Source organism: Cetorhinus maximus, chromosome 4, assembly GCF_964194155.1.
Source record: "Cetorhinus maximus chromosome 4, sCetMax3.hap1.1, whole genome shotgun sequence".
NCBI lineage: Eukaryota > Metazoa > Chordata > Chondrichthyes > Lamniformes > Cetorhinidae > Cetorhinus > Cetorhinus maximus.
The window spans coordinates 50,882,002-50,904,733 of record NC_135882.1 but is presented as its reverse complement, the minus strand read 5'-3'; the positions used below and the strand labels follow the sequence as shown (position 1 = coordinate 50,904,733).

At 42.3% G+C, this 22,732-nt stretch overlaps 1 protein-coding gene across 1 annotated transcript; it reads left to right on the top strand.

Annotated features, from left to right (window-relative positions):
• The first annotated feature begins 3,578 nt into the window (after positions 1-3,578).
• LOC144679603 (CCN family member 3-like) lies at positions 3,579-19,236 on the top strand. Its single transcript, XM_078540152.1, has 5 exons — positions 3,579-3,700; positions 3,851-4,070; positions 7,928-8,179; positions 12,142-12,350; positions 18,704-19,236. Exons 1-5 carry the CDS (start codon positions 3,650-3,652, stop codon positions 18,983-18,985), a joined length of 1,014 nt encoding a protein of 337 aa, XP_078396278.1. The 5' UTR covers positions 3,579-3,649; the 3' UTR covers positions 18,986-19,236.
• Positions 19,237-22,732: the final 3,496 nt, after the last annotated feature.

Sequence of the window (22,732 nt, the reverse complement as noted above, 5' to 3'; positions counted from 1 at the left end):
AGAAGTTCGTCATCTGACTCGGACCCATCAAATTTCTGGCCTCCAGCAGTCCTCTGAGTGCCAGACACCTGAGAAGTCCCTGCTGCTGCCTGCTGTGGATCAGACAGTGCGATGTGCTCACCAGATTGTGATCCCGAGGCTATTCTAAAGCTAGGTTCCACTGAGGTGTGCGTCTCTGCGCTGGTGGAAGGTGTGGGTGAGCACTGTGGCGGGGCTTCAAGGGGGGGTGCCTCCAGATTCCTCTTCAGAGAATTCTTCGGGGTTTTATTGGAGGCACTGGGTCATGGACTCTGTCGGTTGTTTCCCGGATGTACCTGAGAAAGCAAGGGGAGATAATTTGTGCATGACAGTGGCCTGTGAAACCGGACACATCACTCACAGCATGGTTGTCTGATGGATGTTGCACTGCTGGACCCTCACTTGGTAGAGCAGGACCGGTCCAGATCGTTGCCGGCCAGCTGGATGGCTCTGTTTTCAAAGTCCGTGAGGACCTTGATTTCAGGCTTTTCTCCAACGGTCTGCAACCTCGCCCTGTTGTGTGCCAGCTTGTCCTGCATGAATAGAGATGGAGAAAGTGTAAACAGGATGCCTGCCAGGCAGATGATAAGCATGCCTGGCATGTGTGGGTGGAGAGTGGTTCCATGGACAGGATGAGGACACCGACGGTGAGTGTGAGAGAGTGAATGGTGATGTCCCTTGAACTGGCAGTGAGTGAGATCCCTGTGGATGTGTGATTGGTTTCTGAGTGTGTGAGTTGAGAGTGATGAAAAGAATGACTTACCCTGACGGAACGGAGAAGATCATTCACCCTCTTGCGGCACTGGGTGACTGTCCTCTTTTGAAGGGCGTTGGTGCTGACCACTGCTGCCACCGACCCCCAAGCCTGGTTGGTCATGCCACTGCTCATCCTGAGGCTACAGCAGGGGTAGAGGACATCCCAGCAGGACTCCACGACATCCAAAAGGTGTTCCAGTGACGCGTTGCTAAACCTGGAGGCTGCAGTCTTTTTGCCTTTCGTGAACATCTTCCCTGCAGCAGTCATCGGCTGGAAGCTTTGAGATATGTGCCGCAGCTGGACTTTAAATATGGTGCTCAGCATGATGAAGCGGTGATGTGATGGCAGGTGGGCGAATGAGACCCTGCCCGCTATGGAAACGGTGTGTTTCCCAGGAATGCTTAAATAATGTTTACTTCATTCACAAATTCTTCATTTACTTCCTTCAGCATGGGTTCCACTGTTTTCTGATTATTCCACCTTGAATCTTCTTCAGCTGGAGTACTGTTTCCATTTTCACAAGTATATGATCTGCTCCCAGCACAGCCTTCAAGTTCTGAACACTATTCCTGTATCACTATGTTACCGTTATCAACCTGCAAATCCTTCCAATTTGCTTATGGTAAGCGGGAGCGTCTCCTGGTCAGCCATGAGCATGTGGTAGCTGCAGCATAACAGCCTCCACATGTTAAAAGATTCTACACACAGGTTCTTGCCATGGGCTGTACTCCGTGGCAACCATCCTCCTCACTTTGAGGGACTACCAATATGTAACCATTGCTGACTTTTAGTTATTCATATACAAGGACATCCAGGTCCCTCTGTACCACAGCATCCTGCAGTCTCTCTCCATTTAAATAATACTCTGCTTTTCTATGCTTCTTGCCAAAGTTGACAAGTTCACATTTTCTCATATTATACATCATCAGCCAAATGTTTGCCCAATCACTTAACCTATCAACATCAGTTTGCAGACTCATGTTCTCTTCACAACTTACTCTCCTACCTATCTTTGTGTCATCAGCAAATTTAGCTACCATATATTCTATTGCTTGATCCAAGTCATTGATAGAGATTGTAAATATTTGAGGCCCCAGCACTAATGCCTGTGGCACTCCACTAGTTACAGCTGTCCAACCTGAAAATGACCCATTTATCCCTACTCTGCTTCCTGTTAGCTAACCAGTGCTCTATCCATGTTTATCCCTAGACCGTGAGCTCTTATTCTGTGTAGTCACTTTTGAAGGGGCACCTTAACAAATATCTTTTGGAAACCCAAGTACACCACATCTATAGGCTCCCCTTTATCCACATTGCTTATTACTTCCTTCATGTCCCTGGCTCTAGCCCCATTGATCGTGATGGCTGCTCCTCAGATTGCAGTGCTTGAGGACATTGCTGCCATGCAATTTATCCTGCCACTTGATGCCAATGATAGGGGAAGCGGAAATGGTCAAGCTGCAAAATGTAACAGCAGTAGCAGATCATTGATTCCGATCCATACAGTAAAATGGTGATGACACCTTGTATGTCGCAGCTTCCGCTGTCAGATTAACCCCTGGTTCCTGCCAGTGTCTTTGCTTGAAGGAGTGAACTATTTTATACTTAAAACTTCTGTGGATACATTTATTGTTTTCTTATTGCTTTACCAACTGTGGCCTGATCTCTCGGAAAGTTTCAAACTGCCTGAATGATTTGAATAATCGCAGCTATTAAATATTAAGCTAACAGTTCTAGATTTTAATAAACATCAGCTAAATTCAAAAGGAGCTGTCAACCACACACATAGAAGAACCACTCACAAAATAGTGCTCATGATTCAATTATATGGCTTGGCTTCTCCCTCAAATCTGTAACCTGAAGATAACTAAAAAGGTGGAATAAAATACACAATAACATGCCTGAATTAACAATTATTATCATATACATTTAATAAAGTTAACTTTTACAAGGCAAAATGGAGATAAATTTTGGACGGTGTTTCAGAAAGTCAACATTGGCAAACACTACCTAATCCGCTCTTGAGCTGAAAACAGCAGGTGGCTCCTTCGTTCATTTATTTTACTTTCCTACTTTTTTTACTTTCCTTTCCTACAACCTGATTCTAATGAGTAATCATTTTGATAAGTATATGTTATGACGGTTCACAGGATCATTCAGTCTCCAAACAACATTTGCGAGGCACAATATCCTCTCATTTAGAGAACCCGTTGAAAGCAGACAAGTCGGCACGCTGCTCGTAGTCCGACACAAACATTTGTTGCACAGTACATTGTGCACTGATTGTTTTGGCTGCTGCAGGGTCGATGTTTAACATCCAAGCAGCACATTCCACAGGTCTCAATTCAGAGACGTGCCACAAGTGTTTCCAGTTATCAGTCCCGACAGAAGTGCATTTTCGCTGTTGCGGCGAAATGTGCATCATCCTGCAATATTTTGCATCAGTTTTGAGAATTGGGCAATCAGTGCAGACGAAGCAAGAGTGAGACAAAAAAACGGTCTCTCTACAACAAAGCAATGTCTAGTGTTGCAAAGATTGATCTATTAAAGGCAGGGGACAGGCATGTCCGATCAAACCAGTCTCCTCCTCCTAGGCGTTTGTCTGCAGTCTCCAGGTGCCAATCACCAGCACCGCCTTCCAGTCAAACACCCCGCCCAGTCTTTGGATCCAATCGCTCGCGGCATCACCATAGCGACAGCACAACGGAAAGCTGTTGTCCAATCCCCGGGAAGGCTCTGCGAGCGCAACTTTCGTAGCCTCAGCCAATTAGAGCGGCGTCTCAGCGGAAGGCGGCTTTATAAAATGCACGCGGAACACGGCGGTGAGCAGAGGTTGAGAGGGAAGTGGTGTTGTTTCATTATTATAGTGACAGCATGCAGCACTTCACCGTGACACTGGTGCATTTGCTTTTGTTTTTCATTGAGGTATAACCGAGAATATAATACATTAATATGATAAATGAATTAAAAATGTGATTTTTTTTTTAAAAAGGAACCTGTGTGAAGGGAATAAATACTATGGATCTCAGGTTTGGTATGATCAAAGCTTTTGTGTTCCGTCTTTCTGTTTTACAGCGGGTCATTGCCCAGCAATGTTCTTCCCCTTGTAAGTGTCCAAAGGATCCACCAAGATGTACACCCGGAGTACGGCTAGTGTTGGACAGCTGCGGCTGCTGCCGGGTTTGTGCCAAGCAAGCGGGCGAAGTCTGCACCGAGAGCGACTCCTGTGACTCGCACCAGGGGCTACAGTGCGACTACAGCGCTGACACCCGGCAAGGGCTGGGCGTTTGCATAGGTGAGTTAACAACATACACGATGAAGTATCTTTTGACAACTCAGTAACCAGCCTGCCTGTCATTTTATTTTCCGAGAAGTACTACAGATGTAAGCATCTAAGTTAGTGTGGACATTTCCTGATGGGTCCTGCTGAGAACAACAATACTGACATGAACCAGATAATGTTATGCAGGTTCAAAGAATTGTATTTAACAACAAACTGTAAACATTAATGAATTAATAACTGGAGCGTCAGTTCTATACTGGTAAAACACCAAGTTGCTCGGGTAATGTAAGCTAAAGGAGGACAAAATGTTAGGATCAAACGAGATACATCCAAGGAGCCTAAGGGAAATATGGGAAAGAAATAATGGAGGCTGTAGAAATTATGAGGGGGAATTTCTGTGGGTTTTTTCCCCTGATTGTCAGAGGGCAACTTTGTAAGAATTGGCAAAATCCTGAAAGAATGGAATAATAATGCTATTTTTCTCGGATTTGTATGGTCTTCTGAAGTTTGGGTGGGCAATTAGAAGTTCTGTGAGAATTTGCCCCACTTTCAACATTGAGTTGAGAGTAGTTTAGCCGAGTATCCTTATTTTTCTGACCACAAGATAAATATGCAGCAGTGCCATCTATGTGCAAACCATGCTAGAAATTCTGCTGTATCTATTTGTTTACGTTATAGCCTATGCTAATGATATAGACCAGACATTTTGGCGTAAATTACCAAGTTGCAAGAGCTGTTTAAATTCCGCCATTACTTGCCAGTTACACCAGGCCATATATGTGTAATGAGGTACTCCAGAGTGTCCATTGTAAGGCCTATTTTCACAAGGGTGGCAGGGCTAACCTGAGTAACTTGAAGCCAATCATGGAAAATCAGAAATCATTACATAAATTAAAGATGAAATAACTAATATGTAGATGAAGAGAAAATAATTCAAAGCTACCAACCTCTAATTCAGCAAGGAAGATAATGCTTGACAAATGTCAAAGTTCTTGGAGGTGACAGATATGATGAATGAGGATAATGCAGTAGATGTGGAATATAAAGACTTTAAGAAAGTACCACACATGGAATATTGAAGGGTTAAAATTTTAATAAGTAGAAAGTTGAACTTGAAAATTGGTTAGAAGGAAATAAATAGCAGAACTTAAGGGCAGTTTCCCTATGGCTGGAAGTGGGTAGTGCTGTCACATTGGGCTTTGTTCTGCTTCTATTCACTGTGTACATCAATGATTTGAATATAGAATTAGAGTAGTTTCCTAATGTGCAAGTAATAGTAACATAGGAGTTATAGTAAATAATAATTCTTAGGATGAAAGGGAGCAGCGAGAGGATATTGATAAGATGGTAGAATGGACAAAAATATGGCAAATACATTTCAGTGTCAATTTTTTTAAAATGATAGTTTGAATGGGGAATATGGTTGAGTAATATAGACAAGTAAGGAGATTTGGAGGTTTAGTTTCACAAAATATTTCAAGCAGCCCTCAAGTAGATGGTCATAACAGAGCTGACGGAATGCTGGGTTTAGTGGTGAGTGATATAGAATAGTTAGGCTGTAGTGTAATGATAAAGTTGTAAAACCTTTGTATTCCTATGTGATCTTACTATGTGAAATTATGAGCTACCTTAATGAGAAGCACATTGAGGCAATATAGAGTGCATATTTCCTATCGCGCTGCTTGGTGTGAGGAAATGGAAATACAAAGGAAGATGGAAAATATGAGTTTAGAACTTAGAAAAACAAAAGATCCTGGTGATTAAAAATGCCTTTTTTGTAAGTGGTTCATTCTTGACTCAGAGGGGCACCTATAATGGAAAATAATAAATCATTGCTTTAGGAACCACAGTTATTGTCCAAGTGATATTGTATCTTTCTAAGGAATTAGCAATTCTTCTGCAAAGCAAGAGGTTCATTATAATTTGTAAAAGCTGTGATTTTAAAACCAATTCTAAGCCAGTTGAAGTAAGGGAGGATGAACTCACTCCCAAATGTGTATTGTAGCATTACTGATACTCTATTGTTGCCATTATGATGTGCCCCGTGAAAAATAGGGCCAGACAGGTAAGTGGAAATGTGCTGCTGTAGTTTCCTCACCCTGTTCATTTTGAAAATGGCCTCCGCAATTAGTAACTCTTTCGAGTTATCAACAGATCGCATGTAACTCTTTCGAGTACATTCACAGTTCTTGGTTTCCGGGAGTGGGACATGAACCCACAACCCTCTGATTCAAAGGCGAGGGTGCTATGAACTGAGCCACAGCTGACACCTCTCTCAGCAATTAGTAGAAGCAGTATAAGCAGTTCATCCCTAATTACATGAAAAAAATTAATTTAGTGATTTTTTTTTCACTGACAATATTGAAGACTATGCTTTTTAAATAAATGTTATATGTCTAAGCGTTTGTTTGTGGAAACACAAAACAATTTCCTGCAGTGTAAAATTCCTCTGGACTCTTAACAATTTTGGAGCAGGCTATTCTGATAACATCTCTTGAGCATTTCGTTGCTTCAAATAATAAAGGAAATCTCAACCTGCAGATAGAGAAACAGTAGCACAGGTTGAGGAAAACATTGACATTCTTATCGCTTGACAGCCATATAAATTTATTGGGGAAATAAAAATTGGTGTATTTATTGACAATATTTGCAAATTATTTTCAATAAAAAGTGAAAGTAAGCTTGGCTTTTTTTTTAAGAAAACAGCTCCAGGCTATTTAAAAATCTAAAAGAATGTAATTTTCTACCAGAGACCTGTAAGCAGGAAGATATTCAGTAGAGACTAAATTTCCCTCCTTTCTCTAACCCCTATCTCCTCCATCTGCCCTGATGAACCATCTCTTGTCCACTGGTGGCACTGAAAGGAACCGTCAGCTCTTTTCACTTGTTGAGAAAAAGGAAACCTGTACAAAGGAGAAAGCTGCATATTGCAGGAGTCTTATGGTGCTCTTGTGAATGGGAAGCAGAGACTTGATTTACAATATTAGTTATTATATTTTGTTGGAAGAGAACTGAAGTTGCTTAGTGATACAGTCTGTAGCAATGCAACCATTCAGCTAGTTGCATCCCCCCATACTGGACCCCCACCCCCGCCAATCTGTCCTCCACCCCGGACTGCAGCTGACATAAGTCCTCTGGTTCATTGGTGGTAGGAAGAGTGTTTAGGGTGCAGGTTTGCTTGGAAATTTTACTGTTGATACTTTTAATCCATAACCTTCAATTCAGGGAAGGTGGTGTTCTATATGGGCAGCGCAGCATATTCAAGCTGTCAGTAGGATTGCTAGAAACCTAAAGGCAGCTCAGTGGACCCAGGTCTTTTAAAGTTTAAAAATTAAAATCTGCACCAATTATCCCACAGATGATGTGCAACAATAGAATGTAAAACCTATAGGGCCCAGTTTCTGAGGAATTGTCAGTTGTATGTTTGGCATGAAGCGGTGCCAATGATTATGCTGCATGAATACCCAAGGTACAGCATAAACAGAATATTAAATTATTACTTCATGCTGCCCCCTGATTAGTATTGTCTCCTATGGATAAAGTGCAAGCTGCTGTTTGGGATGCCTGTTCAATGTACAAGTGTATGGCTATTCAGCTTGAACGAATCTTTCTGAAGTAAGCAGTCATTGAAAGAAAATTGACTTGCACTTTTCCAAGAAACTTTCAAATGCCATATGTTAACCAAAATAAATTATACAATTATCGAATAATTAAGAAAACTAAAATGCTTGTTTCACATGTGCTTATTTCCTCCCACTATAATTTATTAAAAAACACATTATTATTACTTAGATATAGGATTATCTATGTGATGGTATTCTTCATGAGAATGATATAAATTTTTAATGCCACTTGTCTTTAAATTCCAGCACATGAAGGTAATATTTGCATGTATGATGGAGTTGTCTATCGAAATGGTGAGACATTTCAGCCAAATTGCAAATACCAGTGTTCCTGTAAAGATGGTCTGATTGGCTGTGTGCCCCGCTGTAATTTGGATGTTCTCTTGCCGGGCCCTGATTGCCCATTTCCCAAACAAGTACAGATGCCAGGAGAGTGTTGTGAGCAATGGGTGTGTGACCACAAGCAAGAAGCTCCTATTGGAGGATTTGCAATGGCAGGTAGGATGCTATGTTTATGTGTTCTGTATTCTTTTAGCTAATTATAAACTCTGGGTGCACTCTTTACACCCTATACTGTATAAATGAGCAACTAATTAAATGACTCAAACTTTTCAGTTGCACGAGAGTGATGTCTTAAAGTTAGCTAAAAATACCAATACATTCCGCATGGGGTATATAGTACAAATTTGTGTTCCAACAGAGCATATTGAGAAATTAGGCACCCAAAATATCTTGTCAATTAGTGACCAAAGTATAAATTCATAAAATTCACCCTTCTGGTGTATACTACTTTAAATTAAGGAGTGGCTAAAGAATCAGGTTGCACGTAGACCCATAAACCAATCTCTGATATAAAATCAGAAAATGCTAGAAAAATCTCAGCAAGTCTGGCAATATCTGTGGAGAGAAAAACAAAGTTAAGATTTTGAGTCCATATGACTCTTCTTCAGAGCTAAAGAGAAATAGAAATGTGATGGATTTTATACTGTTATTTCAGATTTCCAGCATCCACAGTATTTTGCTTTTACCAATCTCTGATGTCTCTTTCTATCATTTACTATTTCACGTTTTTTAAAAATACCCTGGTTTGACAGGGACAGATACTAAGCTGCGTGACGAACAATTTCTATGATCAAACCTGTGTCTATTATGGGTTAGCTCTAATTTCTTCTAGGACAATGGTGGGTCCATTATAATTGGCCATTTCCTACTGAAGAGAAATGGGTGCTGTAGTTAAGTACGGAAATTGTTAATGATTAGGGTCAGAGTGTTGCAAGCACCCAGTGGAAAGATGAGTTGCTAGTTCTTGAGCTTAAGTTGAGCCTGATTAGAACAATGTAGAACGCCAAGGACAGAGATGTCAGATTGAGATCCTGGAGGAGTAAAATCATTTTACCAGTTTCCAGGTTTCTGGACTTAACTGTCTCCTTTTCACTCCAGAAGCAGTCTCTCTGCACATCAGTCCTTCACAAGAATGGCTTGTTTCTTCCTTGAACAGCGACCTACCTAGTCTTCAAATGTTGCCACTTTCCTTTGCCTGACGGAACCTATTATCACATTGAACATGTTTTTTCAGATAAAGGTGTCACCAGAGGAACCTGGGTTGGTCCTCACCTTTTGTAAGATATGTTGAACATTCCTTGTTCCAGTTCCACTCAGGTCCACTTTTTGATCTATTATTTTCATCACATTAAGTGTTGGCATGGTTCAGTTGGTAGAACTCCAGCCTCTGAGTCAGAAGGCTGTGAGTTAAAATCCCAATCCATGAGTTGAGAACAAAAATCAGGACAGGCACTCCAGTGCAGTACTGAAGGAGTGCTGCAATGTGGAGGTATTATCTTTCAGCCATCAGACCCTTCAGGTGGATGTAAATGACCCCATGTTACTATTGTGATGAAGAGCAGGGAATTATTCCTGGTGTCCTGGCCAATATTTATCCGTCTATCAGCAAAACAAAAACAGATTGGTCGTTATGGCATTGCTCTTTGTGGGAGGTGGCTGTATGCAAATTAACTATTGTGTTTCCAACATTACAAAAATGACTACACTTCAAAAGTACTTCATTGACTGTGAAACACTGTGGGGCATTTTGTGGTTGTGAAAGGTGCTGTATAAATGCAGATCTTTATGTTTTTACATAGATGTTTGTGTTGGTGCTGCTTCCTTCCCTCACCTTGATCTGGAAAATTTCATTGCTTCATCCAAGGGTGGGATGAGGTTCCTGTTATTAACTTAAAAATAATATATGTCTGGACAGAATTTTCATCATTTATATGCTCAGATGACTGATTCTGATGCGTGGACATTTTTTTCTGGATTTTAAAATCTTTATTCATTGCTTTTAAATTCTTCAGCTCCCTGAGGCAGCTCCCTGCCTTCAGGAGGCTTTCATTCCGCGCTCCCCTGCGCCCATGCTTATGTCAGTGCCCGTCCTCCTCCCGCCCCCACCCCGGCAATGCTGAGCATTTCAGCGCACCTTTCACACATGCTCTTTCACGCTGGCTGGTCGTTAATTGGCCAGCCAGCATGAAATTGTGGTCGGGCCAATTGCGGTCGGCGGTCCATTCCCCAGCCGCTCCTGGGCCCACCGATCACACACGCTTTCCGAACTAAACATCTTGCCCTCTGTGTGAGACAGAAATTTACATGTACTTCTTATTTCTACAATACTGCAGTCGTTGCTCAAATAATCTCTTCAATTCAAGGAAACGATGAGGTGATTGATTTACTATTGCAACTCCCAAGCTCCCTATTGCTTACCATTTCAATTCTCCATCTCACTCTGACATCTCTGTCCTTGGTGTTCAACACTGTTCTAATCAACTTAAGCTCAAGAACCAGCAGCTCATCTTTCCACTAGGTGTTTTACAACACTCTGACCCTAACATTAACCATTTCAGAACTTAACTACAGCATCCATTTCTCTTTAGCAGGATCTGTTGGAAATAGAATGGGCCTTCCAGTGTTTCCAGGGAATGGTGTGGGGGGGCAGAACGGGGTGGTACTTGGAGTGGAGACCCCAATTTGAACACTACTGGTGGGGTGGTCTAAACGCTTGGTGTTGACCTTTTTTGACTTCCACTGGAGCCTGCTCCACCATGCCAGTTTCTCATGCTTTTCTTTCTGCTAGTCTTTGAGCTAGTCACACACGCTGTGTCTTGTATGTCTTTTATTTCTTTGATTTCTCCCATTACTTCTCCTTTTTGCCTGTTGCTAACATCACTTAGCGATCTCATGTTCTCTATGCAAGCACTTAATAAGTCATTCTATATTTTTTTTCCTGTACCTTTTTTCTTCTACCTCATCTGCTGTCTTCCCTTTTTAAATGTTGCTCATCTGTAATATCTTCCAGTCCTGAGACAGGGTCTTAAGAACTGAAACCTCAATGGATTGACCCTTGTTCTTCCATAGATGTCGCCTGACTTGCTGAATATTTTCAGCTGTTTGCCATTTTGTTTTCAGATTTCCAACATCTGCAATATTTTACTTTGTTTGACTGAAAAGTTACAATGGCTAGTCCATATTGCATTCTCATGGTAAGGTAGTTGGACTCAGCTGTGATACTCCCCAATTAAATAGTCTATTCAGTTCAAAATCAAACCTGAAAAATTATGCTTTAAGTGACATAAGGCAGTTTCGAGGAACTGTGCCTCAGCTAAATTACCAGATTCAGTACAGGACTAGATCAGGGGATAAACTGAAACAAAAAAGGAATGAATGTACAAGTACATATTTGTGAAAAATTGGAAAAAGTCACCTCTTTTATTGAACCTAAATGCTCGCTAGTGAACTATTTTTTTACTTGGGTGACTCAATTGTATTTAAATTCTCATGATTGTTGTCAGAAGTTTGGATTCATTCCATGGTACAGAAGGGTTACTTTTGCTAATCTTGAATATAAAATAATCCGGGTCAAAGAACCCCAGTGTTTCTAGGTTTGTAATTTCAACTATAAAGCTTCCCAGCTAAATTCCCCAATGTTCTTAAATGTTTTACCTTGGATAGAAGACAAACTTACTGACATTAGCGTTACGGTGTATAATGGTAAGATAAAACATGAGAAAATTAAACTTGTAATTTTCCACACACTGTGACTTAGAATATAGCAATCATAGCGATATTTAATTCTGCTGCAATTGCAACAATTTTCAAAACTTCAGAGTTTCCGCACACAGCTTTGTGTATTTCTAAGAAAAGACAGTTTGTCAAAGCTTTTTGTCTTGCACACATCAGGACAATCACAAGAATACCAATGTCGGGGAAGCAACAACTTTATACTGTATGAGAAGAGAGTGCAGATTGGTTGGCAAGTGGACTCTGATTGGTAGAGGTGTTGCCATGGCCCAAGGCGAAAAGCTTTGACAAAATGTATTTTCTCAACAATACTCAAGTTCTGTATTACCAAATTACTATTCGTATACATAACATTGTGTAAGAAGATAACCTTTTCTTCCTTTCAGCTTACAGACAGGAGGCAACCTATGAATTGGATTCAATTAACCCTAGTCTGAACTGTATACAGCAGACCACACAGTGGAGTGCCTGCTCCAAAACCTGTGGCATGGGCATCTCTACTCGTGTAACTAATAAAAACCATCAATGTGATATGGTGAAGCAGATACGAATTTGTGAAGTTCGACCATGTGGAGATTACAAATTCACTGTCAAAGTGAGTCCAAACAATTTAATGCTAGAGGATTGCTGTTTTTCTTTCGGTAAAGAGCATGTTAAGATACCTGAAGCTAGCACAACAACTTGCATTCATGCAGCACCCTTGATGTAGAGAGAGGTTCCAAGACACTTCACAAAAATATAACCAGACAATAGTGGACACTGAACCAAGGAAAATATTAGAAGTCTCTAAACATTTAGCCAAAGCATTGGGTTTTAAGGAGAAAGTTTTAGACAGGGAATTGTAGATTGTAGAACCTAGATGAAGGCACAGCTGCTAATAGTGAGGAAATAGTAATGGGGATGCTCAAGAGGCCAAACTTGGAAGAAATGGAGATCATGGAGCACTGTAGAGTTACAGAAGGTTACAAAAATGGGGAGAGTTTAGGCCCTGAAGTGAATTTAATACAAAGCTAAGAATTATAATTGGAACATTGATGGACTAGAAGCCAATCTAGGTTTGCAAGGACAGAGGTGATGGATGGATGGGACTTGGTTGTGGGATAGAGTGCACAATGTAGAGTTCAATGCGAACTAAAGTTTTTGAAGATTGTGAGGCCAACCAGAGTGAATTGGAATAGTTGGGGAAATGTAACTCTAGGTGATAGCTGAATCAATGTCGCCATTTTACATTATCACACAATGTCACGCTTTTTAAATGTTGCTCGTCTGTAATATCTTCCAGTCCTGAGGCAGGGTCTTAAGAACTGAAACCTCAGTTCCTGAGGTGACAAAGCTGCTGATGAGAGTTTCTTCCATAGATGAGAGTAGGAAGTGAATAAGGTTCTGGAAGCAGATGGAGTTTTTGTGATGGAGAGGATATAGGGCTGAAAGCCCACTTCAGGATGAAATAGGATGTTGTGGTTGTGAAAAGTTTGGTTCAGCCTGAGACAGTGAGTATGGAGGGTGGGGGGTGGGGTGCGGGGCGGGGGGGGGGGCGGTGGTGAAAGGTATAATTTCATAGTTTGTATTTACACAGCATCTTTAATGTAATAAAACATCCCAAGGTTCTTCACAGGAATATTATCAATCATAAACTGAAATTAAGCCAGAGAAAGAGATATTAGGACTGGTGGCCAAGAGCTTGGTCAAAGGGATGGGTTTTAAGAAGTGTCTTAAAGCAGGAGAGAAAGATGGAGGTATAGGCATAGAATGCCATTGCTGAAGGCCTAGCTAGCTGAAGGCATGGCTGCCAAAACTGGGATGAAGGAAAGCGGGATGCACAAGGGAGCCAGAGTTTGAGGAATGCAGAGGATTGGAGGAGGTTACAGAGATAAAAAAAGGTGAGACCAAGGAGGGATTTGAACACTAGGGTGAGAATTTTAAAGTTGAAATCTTGGTGAAACAGGAGCCAACGTAGGTCAGTGAGTACAGTGATGGGTGATTGGGGCTTAGTGTAAGTTGGTATGAGTGTGACATACAGGCAGCCAAGATTTGGAATACCTTAAGTTTAAATGGGTTTACAACTACATTATTAAAGTTAATAATAATAAGATAACAATCCCTAGTATCAATTTTTTCCTTTTTTTTAAACACAGCTTCAACTTTCACCTGAGTTTTTGTTTGGCATATCAACTCTTAGGGCAGAATTTTTCACACAGCATGTGGGCGGGCGCACGCCCAACCCGCTCAAATGTGAAATAGCGCGTGATCATCCCAACATCATCGTGCACTCGTGCAATATTTCAGTGGGCAAGCACGAGTCGGAAGCGTGCCCGCCGACAATTAAGAGGCCTATTAAGGCCATTAAAGTTGTAATTAGCAGAGATTCTTCACTGCCTGTCCAACTTTACGGTTGTCAGATGGGCAAATCTGCCAGGCGGCCTTTGCATTTTCCAGAAAACTCTTCCACGGACAGGATGAGGTTTCCATTATTAAATTTTAAAAAATTAAAATATATGGACAGGATTTTCATCTTATATATGTTCAGGTGACTGATTCTGATGCGTCGACATTTTTTCCGTGTTTTAACATCTGTGTTTATTACATTTAAATTCTTCAGCTCCCTGAGGCAGCTCTCTGCCTTCAGGGAGCTTTCATTCCATGCTCCCCCGTGCCCACGCTGACTTCAGCGCTCGCCCTCCTCCCACCCCCGTCCCAGCAGCGTTGAGCCTATCAGCGTGCGTTTCACGCTGGATGGCTGTTAGTTGGCCAGCTAGTGTGAAATCGCGGTCAGGGGTCTGTTCCCGGCCACTCCTGGGCCCGCCGATCGCACGCTCCAGCTAAACTAAAAACCCTGCCCTTAATGTTATTTGACTATTGCATGTAACCAACGTCATGTAGTCCCAACAGGATCATTGAGTAGCTATCACTAAAGGGACCTTTTCATTCTCTCCATGCCCACTACCTCCTTAGCACTCTGTGAATGGACCTGCTGTAGCGATCAGGGATTGATCATGGGGCAAGGGTGAAATTCAACTTCAGCATGGTGTAAACAGATGGTATCAGATAAGCTAATTTTTCCTTCCCATTGAAGTCAATTGAGAAAGGTGAGTAATGTATGGTTGATCTGCTACCACCTGTTTCGCACTATCCCTCTATATGCCAATAGAGATTAAATTTCCCTCCAGGGTTTCCTGAATTATTGTTCTGTGGTGCACAACACAGTACTCTTTCTTACTGATCTATTAGCAGTATATTCTTGTTTCTGATTTTTTTTTCTATAAAATTTTACGCATTTTCTAAGCTAGAAACAGAAATTTTTCCTAACTTCGAAGATCTGACATGTTTTCTCTGGTGCTCAGGTATTTCAACAGGCTAATGACTTTCTGGGCTCTCAGCCAAGTCTCATTATATATTCATGAGAGCCCAGACAGCCATTAGCATGCTGAAACACCTGAGCCCCAAAGAAAACATTGCTTGATTGACAACTCTGGCTCCCTGACCTCTGTTGTCAATTTCACAATGTTTATTTACACAGGATTAAGAGTTTTCAAGTGCTTATAGTCTCAGCTGTCAAAACTTTAAAGGGTCTGGATGATTTACATTTTTATTGCGCTGTAGTAAAAGTTTAAAGTTATAAATCAATGATTTTAAAGCTTTTTTTACACATCCTATTGTCGCTATAGGGTTCATTGACCCATTACACTGTATAGAACCAAAGATCATGGAAGTGCCACAGTTTGGCATAGGGGGCATGAGGTGCTATGGGTGGTGAGTGGAGGGGCAAAACTTGGCATATGGGGCATGAGAGACCATGGGGTGGTTTGGGGGCATATCTTGGCATGAGGGGCCACGGGTTGCTTAGGAGGCATACCTTGACATTAGGGACATGAGGGTCCATAGTGGTTGGGTGGGGGGTATATTTCAGCATAGGGGGGCATGAGGAGCCATAGTGGTTGTTTTGAGGGGCATACCTTGGCGTGGCCACGAACCACGAGTCCTTTAAACCTGGCCCGACTCTATGAAAATTGTGGCGGGCTGGAAATGCCTATCCCCACAATGTTGCTGGCCAGATTGGGAGTGCAGGGTGCAAGCTTTTGACCAAAACCAGGGCACATTCTTAAAAGGCGCTTTTGAAAATCAGAAACCCCAAGAATGGAATCGGGAATCTCGCACTCAGAGCCGACACACCATTTTTAAAGGGCTCCCAAATCATCCATATTCGGTGAAATTCCAGCCCATATACCAATAATTAAAAGTAGGAATGAACCCTATAAAATAGCTTCAATCATGGGGCAAGGAAAGAAAAAACTTGCATTTATATAGCACCCTTCAGATCCTTTGATGTTCCAAAGCACTTGACAGGCAATGAATTACTTTTGAAGTGTAGTTATTGTTATGTGGGCGAATGCGGCACTCTGTTCAAACCCAGCAATATCTCTCAAATAGCAAATAATAAGTGATAAGTTAATCTGATTTTGATGCTTCTGGTTGAAATTATCTAGGGGCAGGATTTTGCCCTTGGCGGGGGCGGTCGGAAAGCCAATCGCTGCCCGCGATCGGCACCGCACCACAATTTTACGTGGGCAGGCCAATTAAGGCCAGCCCAGCGTGGAATGTAAGCGGGAGCGCTGCCTGCACGGGCAGGGGGAGGAGGGCAAACAGGCCTAGCGCGAACTTCGTGCACGTGCGCGAAAGAGCTCTTCAATCCCCCTGAGACACAAAGCTGCCTCAGGGAGATGAAACACTCTTTGAAAAAACTTAATGAACAAAATAAAAATGTCATGAAACGTGCCCCCTCATGTGACTCTGTCACATGAGCAGGGATAGGTTTTTAATTAAAGTGTGAATTTTTTATTTTATTTTTATTTGCTTTAGGAAACCTCATCCCGCCCTTGGATGAGGTTTCCTAAAGAGTGCAAAGGCCACATGGCGTTTTTGTCTGCCCGCCAACTGTCAGGTTGGACAGGCAGCATAAATTTGAAATTAATTACCTTTTTTAATGGTCTTAATAGGCCTTTTAATTGTCGGCGGTTGCGCTACTGACTCCGGCACATGCCCACCGAACGAAATATCGCATGAGTGAGCGATGACGTCGGGACGCTCGATGACGTCATCGCGCGTCATTTTACACTCGGCCAGGTCGGGCGTGTGTCTGCCCGTCGAGCTCAATATTCTGCCCAAGGACACAGAACTCCCCTGTTCTTTGAAGTGTGCTATGGGATCTTTTACCTCCACCTTATAGGACACATGGGACCTTGGTTTAACACCTCATCTGAACATCCGCACCTAAAACAATGTCGTGTTGTCTCAGTATGAGCATAGATTGTGGTGAAGTCCTGGAGCTGACCTTGAACCCATATCTGACTGTTCAACTCAAGGAAGCCACTGCCACTGAGCCAAGGCTGAAAGGCAATAAACTAGACCAGTTTTGTCTAATATGCTAACCACTCACCATGTGGCGAATCGGCCACAGACATGTGGTGAATTGATACTCTTAATCAGGTGAGAGACATTAGGCACCCACTGAAGGAAGGAAGTGAAAGCATGTTGAAATATTTCATTTGCTACACCACAACTGTGTAGTGATTAGTTCATTCTATTAAAAATATTATTTTCCAGAGTTGCTGTCAAAGTGCAGTGCACTACTGCTCGCCTTTAGTCATGGTACTCAATCCCAGTTGATTTCTGGGAGATTGTTACAAGATTCACCCCATCTTTTGCATGTATTTTGCATTATATGGTGAATATGGTGACCTGATCACCACAAGTTTGACAAACATTAAATTCCTATTTGACAACACTGAACTTGACTAACGGCAGAGCCATTAGTTTTATATTGCTAACAGGCAAGATGACAGAATCAAGCATTGGGAGCAAAGTTGTGGAGTACTTGCATGACAAGGGTCAAGTAAATGATCACCAATACAACTTGAGTGAACTGACCACTTCTTGACTTATTTGAAGACATAACTTTCCCAATGACTATTAACAACTATTTGACATCAAATACTTCTAAAGTTCCATATAAGCGGCAGTTACACCTCCTTAAGGAAATTGCTGTACTAGGTGAAATATGAAAGATATGGACCTGGATTTGGAAACTCCATCGAAGTTGGTGATACTTGCAACTGATAAATAAGGAGGACAGCAGAGTCTCTTGAAGCAGATAAAGAATTATAGAAGGACCAAAATACTATTTGCAGCTGGGTAGAATGATGATAGATCAAATCCAATAAGTATAAGTGCTAAGTCATTTGTAAGATAAAATGGGTGAGTATGCTTGATGAATGAGAAAGATGTTAAAGAAAGATCCAGGAAGGATAGCAGACCCAACACTGGCCTCCAATATCTGTACTTACTCTGTAATTTTATATTTTTGTGTGCACAATGGCAGTTAATAGAATCTCTTCATATATCCAGGAGTTTTAACTCCAGTTATGCTAACTTTAATCTATGCTGTCCGCTTCCCAAAGAGAACTAGGATTTTATGCAATTTGGATCTAACTGTACAATAGTGTAACTCAACAACATAATCAGATCGGAACCTAACATTAGCATTTTTGCACCCCATATGTGGCTCAAGTCTTTTCAAATGCGGACTGAGAAAACACTTGCTAAGAAGAGGTCAGATTGTTAATGTAGCTGAAAACTTAGTAATGAAAAGCCGCAATGTTTTCACTTAATTGATGCAATAATATTTGATGCTATTGCGAATTTAGCACAAAGTTGATTACAAAATTGTCTCTTCCTCTTAATTCAACCTTCTTTGAATTTCGTAATTGTGTCTTGTTTAACAATGTATGGATGTGCAAGTTAGTGTCTTCTGCACACATGCTAGAGTACGATGCTGTCGGTAGCCCATTTGATGCCATACTTTTCAAACCACCTCTGTTACACCTCTGTGTATGAACAAAACTGATACCTGATGGAACATTATAATTAGTCTTTCCTTTGCTTTTTTGTTAGAAAGGGAAGAAATGTGTCCGAACACCAAAAGCAACAAAACCAACAAAATTTGAATATAATGACTGCATAAGCGTCCAGTCCTACAAACCTAAATATTGTGGAGTTTGCAATGATGGGAGGTGCTGCACTCCTCACAGCACCAAAACAGCTCAGCTGGACTTCAAATGTCCAGGAGGAATAATTGTTAAAAAGCAGATGATGATCATTACCACGTGCACCTGCCATTATAACTGCCCACAAGACAACACTGTACTCCAAACAGATCAAATATCTCGTCCCTAAATATTTGACTCATAATTTAGAAGCTGGTTATTACAGCAGTGTTTTTGTATGATTAAGTGGCTTTAACTACATTAATCAGGATTTCAGTTTACCCCATGATTTGTGAAAATACTTGAACGTTTTTATTAAATTTTGTATTTAAACAATGTTCTTGCCTATTGCCTAGGTTGTAAATAGAAAACTGGCTTATCGTTATGAATTCACATGAGAATTGTATCTGTACAGTTGCGTATTAAATGGTCATTAAAATATATTTTTTATAAAAACACGGCGCATATTTCTTCAATTGCCATATCCAAGTCAAAAATTATTTTTGCTGTGCAACCTAGATTCAGATGAAACAAGCAGTGAGAGCAGAATTTCTGGAATTTTGAGACCATAGGGTGGAATCGCCAGTCCCGTTGGTGTTATGGCGTGTGTGAGTGGGCAGTATGGCAAGAAGGCCAAAAATCAGTTTTACGCCATCATGAAACCAAATTACGATCGTCCCCTCCACCCGTCAATGCTATCGCACATCAGGAACCTAATTTCAATACTTTGTTGTCTCATTATAAGCCCTGCTCTCCGGAATCATCCCCCATGTTGGATCATCTGGGCATCACGCTGATGTATTTCACAGCTGTACATAAGCGACATGCACCTAGTGACCTGCACTTCACGTGGACCTTGAGGTTTGTTTGTCTGCCTTGCTTTGGGCAGTGCTCGCAGTCATCACGCCAGGCTTTGCAGGCAGCACCATATCACTTTTAGGGGAGCTCTTGGGCAGGTCTCTACTTACCAGATCAGCCGTAAGGCGGGAGTGACTTTTCAACGGCTGCAGGGCTAGGGGCTTGATTGGGGAAGGGGGAGAAATAACCTCGGGCAAGGGAAAAGGCTGCAGGGTGAGGCCTGTACTGGGGAAGGGGGCTATCCCAAGTCGGGGGGGGCATATGTTGATCTGTGCAAGTGGCCAGAATATGGCAAAAGCTGCTGAGGCAGTCTCCAGAGGAAATGAGGCTAAATGGAGATGTGAGTGAGTGGTGATGTCCCTTGAGCTGGCAGTGAGTGAGATGGGCTTTATTTTTCATTCATGGGATGTGGGCGTCACTGGCTGGGCCACCATTAATTGCCCATCCCTAATTGCCCTTGTTCAGAGGGCATTTAAGAATCAACCACTTGCTGTGGGTCTGGAGTCATATGTAGGCCAGACCAGGTAAGGACAGGGCATTAGTGAACCAGATGGGTTTTTACAACAATCGACAATGGTTTCATGGTCATCATTAGACTTTTAATTCCAGATTTTTATCGAATTCAAACTCCACCATCTGCCATGGCAGCATTTTAACCCAGGTCCCCAGAGCGTTACCCTGGGTTGCTGGATTACTAGTCCATCAACAATACCACTACGTCATCACCTACCTTGTGAGTGTGTGATGAGATGGTTGCTTTACCCTGGCAGTCCGGATGAGATCATTCATCCTCTTTCATCACTGGATGGCCGACCTCTTCTGTGTAACGTTGGCACTGACCACCATTGCCACCACCTCCGAAGCCTGAGTGATGTGATTGCTGGACTCTCTGAGGTCAGAGTAGGGGTGGAGGGCATCATAGCAGGCCTCCAAAAGGCATTCCAGTGACAGATCAGTGAACTCTTCTTGGCTTTCACTGGAGCTTTCCTGAGCTGCAAGCATATGAGAGCCGTGTGCACAGCTGCAGTTTAGATATGGCAACTGGAGTGAGGGACCGCTGAGGTAACGGCATGGCGGGCAATTCAGAGGCTACTCGCCAGCGCGACAGCGTGTTTCCTGTGGCTGCATAATTAATGAGGCGAGAAGCGCGAAAACGCACCATTGTGGCCAGGGGGTTAAAACGTCATTTTTCACATCCACTACCACATTTTGTGCAAATTTGGGATATATTCTGCCCATAGTGTACGAATTGTGGCAGGGTTGCAAGGTACACGTGCAAATCCAATGAGGTGACATTTTCAGTGGGTTGGATTCGTTCCCCTTTTACCTCTGATTGAAAGCTTTGTACCAGCACTTGAATTACTGACAAATGCTGCAGGCACACATATTGTACTTCACCCTGGCATTTACAGTACCCAATTTGCTGTCTAGAAAATAAAATCAGTGAAAAGATGTTAAAACAAATCATAACCTGTGGAAATGGAGACAGCGCTAGTACAAATATTTATCATACATAGGCCCCACCAAGTATTCTCCAAGTAAAATATTAGAGTTTCCAAATCCAAAGCTATAGTTTTAATTTCAGAATCACTCTTCAAAAATATGAATTTGAAAATCAGGGTAAAACTGTACGCACAAACGTGTGCATATTATAGATCTGGTGTGATGCATGAATCTGTTTGGAGCAGGGAACACTCTGCTCATCACATTGCACAACATTGGGCTGAATTTTACGTTGACTGGGCGGGCGCGTGCCCAGCCCGATTGGGCCTGAAGTCATGCGAGATGACATTGGGCGAGTGCCCGACATCGCTCGCACGATATTTTGCTGAGCAGGTGTGCACAAAAGTCGGAAGCGTGCCCACTGACAATTAAGAGAGCAATTAAGCCCATTAACGCCGCAATTGTCTGTTATTTTTCATAGCCTGTCCAACCTTACGGTTGGCAGATAGGTGAATCAGCCAAGTGGTCTTTACATGTTTCATCAAACCTCATCCGTTATTAAATAAAATAAAAATCTGTGGACAGCATTTTTATCATCTATATGTTCTGGTGCCTGATTGTGATGCTTGGACATTATTTTCTGATTTTCAAAACTTTACTTCGTGGTTTTTGGGCCCACAGCTCCTTGAGGCAGCTCTCTGCCTTCAGGGTGCATTCTCTCGGTGCTCGCCTGTGCCCACGTTGACGTCAATGCCCACCCTCCTCCCGCCCCAACCCCAGCAGCGCTAAGCTTTTCAGTGCGCACTTCACACTGGCTGGCTGTTATTTGGCCGGCCAGCATGAAATGGCAATCGGGGGCCGATCGCAGTCAGCAGTTCATTTCTCGGCCGATCCCTGGCCTGCCGATCACGCCTGCCCACCAAGCTAAAAATTCAGGCCATTAATATTCAGAACATTTTCAGTTACCTGCATCATACTTAAGTCGTTAAAATGAGTTTCATCGAAGAGGAGGTGGTGAAGATGCAGCTACTTCTGGTTGTCGTGAAGCCACACCTTTCCTCACCACTGTTCCATGCAAGCTCTGGCTGGAGAGTTGAAGATGTTCAGGGCTGCACATCTCTAGTAGTAGAGGCTATTTTAGGTGGTTCATCATTTAAGAACTCATCTCAGAATTCCCAACCTCTGACCTGCTCTTGTAGCCACAGTATTTATATGGCTGGTCCAGTTCATTTTCTGGTTAATAGTAACCCCAGGATGTTGATAGTGGAGGATTCAGTGATAGCAATGTCATTGAATGTAAAGGGGATATGGTTGGATTCTCTTTTGTTGGAGATGGACATTGCCTGGCAATTTTGTAGTGAGAATATCACTTGTCACTTTTCAGCTCAAGCCTGAACATTGTCCAACTCTTGCTGCAAATGGGCACTGGCTGCTTCAGTACCTGAGGAGGCATGAATGGTGCTGAATATTGAGAAATCATCAGCAAACATCCCCACTTCTGACCTTATGATGGAAGGAAGGTCATTGATTAAGCAGCCGAAGATGATTGGGCCTAGGACACTGCCCTCAGGAACTCCTGCAGTGATGTCCTGGGACTGAGAAGATTGACCTCCAACAACCACAACCATCTTCCTTT